The sequence below is a fragment of the Rhinatrema bivittatum genome, chromosome 3 (assembly GCF_901001135.1).
Source record: "Rhinatrema bivittatum chromosome 3, aRhiBiv1.1, whole genome shotgun sequence".
In the NCBI taxonomy this organism is placed as follows: domain Eukaryota; kingdom Metazoa; phylum Chordata; class Amphibia; order Gymnophiona; family Rhinatrematidae; genus Rhinatrema; species Rhinatrema bivittatum.
Genome location: NC_042617.1, coordinates 500089651 through 500097175, shown reverse-complemented (window position 1 = coordinate 500097175; position 7525 = coordinate 500089651). Strand labels below are relative to the sequence as shown.

Here is a 7525-nt window from a genome sequence, read left to right as displayed (position 1 = left end):
ACCAAGTTATGGATGTATACCTGTAAACCACTTAGAAATTTTGATAGGTAGTATAAAAATGTTTCCAATAAATAAATAAAGTCTCATATCTGCCCTGGCTTGTCTGTCTTGACTAGATTATAAGCTCTTCAGAGAAGGGACTGTCTCTTATATGTCTCTGTACAGCGCTGCATATGTCTAGGAGCACTATAGAAATAAGTTGTAGTAATACATAGATTAACAGTGGGATGGGGAATTAATGTAGATGGAATTAAACCTGATTTGGCAGTCTGACTTGGCAGTCTGAAAATGTGTTGGGCTGTGTCTTAATATTGAATCAATGTCCTTTATGAATTCAGTGACAGTAATGATTTGATTCTGATAGTGGCATTTGTGATTTGGCTGCTGTGATCCAACATAATCTTTTGCATTGGATCCTTTCTTTTTCTTTTAAGAAATTTAGGAATATCTTCTCTCCCTCCAGACTAAGCAAACTAAAAAACAGAAAAACTGCATAACATAAGCATACACTAGACTAGACAATGACCAGGGGGACTGTCATTACCTCCTCAGCACAATGATCTTGTATGTGAACACTTAGGGGTAGATTTTCAAAGGGGTACGCGCATACCCCCTGAAAACCTAGCCCAAACCCCCCCCTGCGCGCGCCAAGCCTATTTTGCATAGGCTCGGCGGTGCGCGCAAGCCCCGGGACGTGCGTAAGTCCCGGGGCTTGTATGGAGGGGCGTGTCGGGGGCGTGCCACGAGTGATGTGGCGTTTCAGGGGCGGGCCCAGGGGCGTGGTGCCAGCCTGGGGGCGTGGTCGTGCGCCTGGTGCATGAACAAAAGTACGCCCGCGCGTACATTTATAAAATCTACCCCTTAATCTCATTTGCAGTGCTATGATGATGGTTTTAGCTCTTTTTTTGTGTTTGAAAATAGTTATGTGCCTGTTTGTATTTCTTAACACCTATCTATAGGTTCACAGTTCTGAAAGTGCATACTGTATATGCCACACAAATAATAAAAAAGATAAGCTAAGAACTTGGAAAACAACTGGCAAATCTGGACCTCTCAACTATAAACAATGCTATCAATTCCTGGTTCCAAATTACAGAAGACACCGCTAATACTATAAACCCTGAGAAATTAAAAAAGCTAAAAAATCACAGAGAACTGCAGAAGCCATGGTTCACCTCTCAACTAAAAAACATGAAATCCAACCTTAGGAAATGTGAAAAAGAATGGCAAAAAAACAAGTGTCCCATGACTCTGCAGAGATATTGCACGAATCTAGCCGCTTATAAAAAAATGATTCTGAACACTAAGCATGGCTACTACAGTCAAAAGATCAAGTACTCCTCCAATAATGCCAAATCCCTTTACAACATAGTAAACAACCTCATTTCTGAAAACACCTACTCCAACCCAACCGAATCAAAAAATTTAAGCCAAGACTTAGCTATGTTCTTCAAGAACAAAATAACCAAAATAACAGATGCCTTCAATAACTCCTCGATTGAAGAAAACCGAATATCCACAGCAAATACAGCAACATGGTTTAACTTCGAACCGATATCCTCCATGGAAGCAGAAAAAATGCTAAGGAAAATAAACCCAGCTCGCCATGACCAAGACACCATCCCCACATGAGAGCTAAAGGAAATTGCTCATTCCATAGCCCCAACAGTAGCAGCAATCAACAAATCTTTCGAAGAAGGGGAGCTACCAGTAAAGTTAAAAACAGCAATAATCAGACCAATCCTGAAAAGAAAGAACCTGAACCCAGATGACCTGAACAACTATCGCCAATATCAAACCTACCCCTACTTGCGAAAATGACCGAGAAAGCAGTCCTAAAACAACTCAATGAACACCTCGAGAACTACAAAGTACTACATCCCACCCAACACGGCTTCAGGAAAAACCTCAGCACGGAAACCCTTCTGCTCAACCTATCCAACAACATACTAAGAGGATTTGATAACAAAATAGGTCACATACTCATCCTTCTCGACCTTTCCGCAGCATTTGACACAGTTGATCACAAAAAGCTAATATCCAGTCTAGCTAACATAGGGCTATCAGGCAAAACTCTTGACTGGTTCACTTCTTATCTAAAAGACAGATATTTCAAAGTCTCCATCAACAACAAAGCATCAGAAGCAATCCCCCCTGGAAACAGGAGTACCACAAGGGTCTGCTCTTTTGGCCACACTCTTTAACATCTATCTACTTCCCCTATGCCAACTCCTATCAAGCCTAGGCTTCACTTACTACATGTATGCTGACGACATACAACTCCTCATTCCAATTACATCCACCACTGAAGATGCACTGTTAATAGCTGCCTCTCACCTTGGTTCGATCAAAAATATGCTAAACCACCTAAAATTATGTCTTAACATGAGCAAAACTGAATGCATCGTAATCGAAAGAAAAAACTCTGGACCCAAAACCAACTCATCCCTCCAAATAGATAACATCCACATACAACTTAATGACAACACAAAAGACCTCAGAATATGGATTGACAGTGAATTAACCTACAAAAACCACATCTCAACAAAAACAAAGGAAGGTTTCCACAAACTCCAAATACTTAAACACCTTAAACTGATGCTTCACCACCAAGCTTTCAGAACAGTCTTACAATCTCTCATCTTCACCAGCCTTGACTACTGCAACTCTCTCTTGATAGGTCTACCCAAAGTGACCTTAAAGCCACTTCAACTACTATAGAATGCAGCAGCAAGAGTACTAACCAGAAAAAAGAAATCAGAACACATCACGCCCGTACTCAACAGCCTACACTGGCTTCCAGTTGATAAAAGAATTGAATTCAAATTACTTACAGTCCTACACAACGCAATTTACAAAACAGATAGCACAGCCCTTGACAATGTCATACATATTCACAGATCACAACATACAACTAGAACAGCCAGAAAATTACAGCTAGAAATACCATCACTCCCACTAGCCAAGCTATCCACCACAAGGAACAGAGCCATGTCCATCGCCGGTCCAAAATTATGGAACTCACTACCAGAGCACTTGAGCTCACAAACCAACATTAAGTCATTTAAAAAAGAGCTCAAAACATGGATATTTAGCCAAACATTCAAAGATGGTATTGGTTAATCTCTCATAACATAACATAACAGACCCCATGTATAACCTTTATCGGATATGCAATGGAACGACTAAGACTATGACACAGAACGTTTTTCAAGTTATAAATTACATGGTTAGATTACAGATATACCCTATTATTAGCATCTGAAACTTTTTGCTTGTATCAAGTTTAGTTTAATGTTTCCTAAGTTTCTCCATTCTGTGTTAATTGTAATAAATTGTTATAATTGTAAACCGGAGTGAAGGCTGCTAGCTATACCTCGGTATAAAAAAACTTGTAAATAAATAAAGGCTAACCTACCTGCTAACCAAACCAACAGTTAGCATAGTCTGATTTTTGAGTAGATAAAAAAAATGAAATAGTAACAGCCATAAAAGGATGATCATGCAGATTCATGAAGGAAATGACACTACCACATTACCACACACATTTTCCAACTTTTTGAAGTGACTTCACCCCTCCTGGAAACTCTAGAAAGCACTGAAGCCCTTATAAAAAGACCCTCACTTGAGGTTTAGACATATACAGCTTACAACACTTGCAAGAACAGATACTGTGACAGAAGAGAAAGCAGGAAAGGTTACAATGGCTTTCACAACGACCTCAACAATGGTGAGATCTGGCTTTAACTTATTGACTGTCAAAAATGTTGTTTAACACATGATATTTTATTGTGTGAGCAATGAATCCCTTATTATTAAATCTATTGTTCTATCTATCCTTCTATTTCCTTATATATAGTGTACTTCATTATTTAATGCATCAATGAACATTTTCTGTGGATTTTCTTACTTTAGCAAGGCTAATCAACATAATACTAAAATGTATTTGTAGAAAAAAAAATGGCTGTTTTGGGCTTTACTCCTTCCATGGAATCAGATGTTAAACCACAACAAGGCACTAAAACGGATTCTTTGACAATTTGTTCTGCTGTTCATCTCTTTCTAATGCTGCCATATTTAATGTGTCACTTGGCTAAGAGGCATTGTGTAAAGCCAGGTATCTTGCTTTTTTCATTTGGTCTTGAGCTATAAACCTTAAGAAAATCACTAATGCTGACATGTGCTTCTCCATTAGGTCCAATCAATGCTGCTAATGCTTCTCCTAACGTTTGCTCTAAAGAGTTTCGTCCAGGGGAACGTGTTACCATCCAACAAGAAGGAAGACTCCGCCTTAAGAGCAATTAGTAATTGCACAGCCAGGGCAAGCACCAAACTTGCTCAGCACATCAAGGTCGATATCAGCATTATCACCAAAAGCCAGGCTCACTCAATGGGGCATGATGTCAAGAACCGCTCCCTTTCTCCCTGGGATTACAGGTATGGTTGCCTAATGTCTTAATGCTTTCCCAGTATGGCATCTTTACCAGTACACAAATCAGTGATATCTGTCATTTCCAGGGACTATTGTTACTTACCTTTATATGCAGAACCTATCCGTTCTGAAATAACCGATCCATGAAAAAATCTCAATAGAAAAGTTCTCATGTAATAATGTTCGTTACTGGGAGATGTTATTTTAGTGAATCTATTGATTTACTCTCAAACTTCAGCAGTATCATCATAGTTTTGTTTGATTATCTCCAGCCCTTTTTTTTTTTTTTGTTTGATTATCTCCCGCCCTTTTCTCCCCCCCTCATTTGTTCATATGTTAATTCGTTATATCTGTTTGATGTAAATCGCATCCTCATTTGTTTATATGTTACTTCGTTGTATCGGTTCGATGTAAAACGCCTTCCCAGGCGCCAATTTCAGTTACACTGTAAACCGATGTGATATCCCTGATGAACGTCGGTATATAAAAATTTTAAATAAATAAATAAAATAAATAGTCAGAAAATTATGCTGCCATTAGCATCATAGCACAGTTCTATACGTAAGCCTATTTATAAAAATAATTCCTGTTAGCAAAAAAGTCAGTTTATAATGAACAATATAGTACACTCATCATTACCACAGTATGCTGCATGCTGTATTGACGTATCATGTTTAGATATCAAACTGCAGTTTTTATATTATAATGAGAAATAAGATAGAAATTGAACTGGTCTTTATATCGTGATAAATGATATATTTAAGTAAAATGGCATTTCCCTTAAACTAGTGGACAATTTCCTGTTGAATCCAGTGGTCAGAATAGTCAGATTTCTATAGTATAGTCCCCTTAAAAAATGCTATTCTGGCAGTGATCAGAGAACATTCAGCCAGATAATATGACATTTCAGCTGAAAAATGTCTTTTTTTTTTAAAATCTTCTTTCTTTTGCAATACATATTGATTTGTGGTTACTTGGGATGTAATAAGATATGCATTCTCTCTTTTTGAAGTGAGAGGATTAAGTTTGCTGGGTTTTGATAGTTTATGGGTTTTATGCATGCAAATAATTTTGAAAATCAGGACTTCTCTATCTTTGGAGAAAAAGCTGACTAAATCATGCCCGTTATATGGTAACAAAAAAAAAACCAAACCCCAAAGAGCTGCTCCATAGGACTTTCTTGCCTCACACTTCAGAAATTATTAGAGAAACATTCCACTCACATCAAGAATACTGAGTGAATAGAATATTTCACTACTGTTCACACATAGTAAGTTGTGATAACTCCTTGCTTGTTGGAGTGGGCATTGAGTGCCTAGTTGGTTTACTGAAGTCAGATTTTCAGAAAATGCAAATTATTTACTCAAATACTATCAGTTCTAGAGTGTGCAGCCTCAGAATACCATATTGCTGAATGACAATTGTAGAAGCAATGAACTGATAGCATTCTGTACGATATCTTACTAGCAGACCATTGTCCTTTCCAGCAAAATAAAAAAATGTGCTAGGCTTGGTTTCTTCAGTTTACATTCCAACAACAAATAATTAACAAGTTTCACTCTGTAATCCTGTGGTAACCGAAAGCAAAATGTGGCTGCCCTAGTTACAGCACTGCAGTGTAGATTTTGATTATAATTAGCTAGCAATCATCAGAGATTTCATAAGTCATATATTTTATAGAGTTTATTTTGGATCTTCATAATTACATGCATTCCTCATAACATGAATATGGAAATTAGATGTGTACATGATATAAAATGCACGTGCACAATTTGGGATCTATTTTCCAAGCAGATCAAAGCAAATGCTTGAGCCATTGGAAGAAATGCACTTATCTTGGCCCCATTGTACTTATTTTTTCATATTTTTTTTTCTGTCTAATTGTATACAGTTACAAATCCTAATAAAAAGACACAGGGCCTGATTTACTAAGACTTTTCTCCCATTCTGTGTCCATGGGAAAAATACTTAATAAATGAGGCCATTAGTTTCCAAACAAGTCTGCAAAGGTCCTTGACAAAGTCTGCAGTTCACCTGAGCGCTCAAGCACTTGTTTTATTTATTTCCTGAAAATACAGCTCAGTGAGTTTACATTTTGATGATTCAAACTTGACATTGAAAATGTTTTAAATGCAATACACTACCACACTAGGTTTCATGCTTTGACCAAATAAAATAACATGATTTCTTCTGTCTTCCCTCTCCCCTCTCCCAGCTATGATACAGATCCCAACAGGGTCCCCAGTAAGATTGCTGAAGCCAAGTGCCGGCATTATGGATGTGTGAATTCTGAGGGGCAGGAGGACATCAACCTGAATTCTGTTCCTATCAGACAAGAAATTATTGTCTTGCGACGGGAGATGGTGGGCTGCAACCAGATCTACAGACTGGAGAAGAAGATGATCACCGTGGGCTGTACCTGCGTGAAGTCTATCGTTCATTATATTGAGCAACAGTAAAGAGATCCAGAAGCCTGGGTTATAGTAATAATGGTTACAGTAATAAAATGCAGCTTTAAAACACTTCTTTATTAAAGAGACATGGACTATGTTACTGGACCATACTTCAGTGGTACACATGGCAAATAGAAATGGTCATCACTTCTAAGTTGTATCACATTTATCTTCTATGCTGTTATTTTGCACTGGTTTACAGAAGCCTATTCATATTTGGGAAATATATTGTTTTTGCAGTCTGAATTCTTATTGTTATTATATTTGTAACATTCTACATTTGTATATTTTTTTCAATCATGTATTATTCTTTTAGGCGTAAACACTTCTGAAATTCAGATAAGAAAAGCACTTATACGGTGCAAGAATGTATGTAGCAATGTTTAAGTTGCAAACATTTAAGAAAAGAGAATATCAAAGAATATTTATGTATAAAATAATAGTTATCACTATTAGAAAAATAAGATCAATGTATTTATTAATATTTATTTAAATGTATTGGGTAAATAAAAGATTCAGAAAAAAGTAATTTCAAGTAATTTCTTTTTTTTTTTTCTCAATGCCATTGTTTCACAAGCTGGTTGAAACATAAAAAAATGTTTCAATAACTGTTACTGATAGCTCTAAATCAAGGGGATGA

At 37.1% G+C, this 7525-nt stretch overlaps 1 protein-coding gene across 1 annotated transcript; it reads left to right on the top strand.

Moving 5' to 3' along the window:
* The first annotated feature begins 4200 nt into the window (after positions 1-4200).
* LOC115088842 (interleukin-17F-like) lies at positions 4201-7287 on the top strand. Its single transcript, XM_029597028.1, has 2 exons — positions 4201-4437; positions 6648-7287. The coding sequence occupies exons 1-2, from the start codon at positions 4205-4207 to the stop codon at positions 6889-6891; spliced, it is 477 nt and encodes a 158-aa protein (XP_029452888.1). The 5' UTR covers positions 4201-4204; the 3' UTR covers positions 6892-7287.
* The last annotated feature ends 238 nt before the right edge of the window (positions 7288-7525 follow it).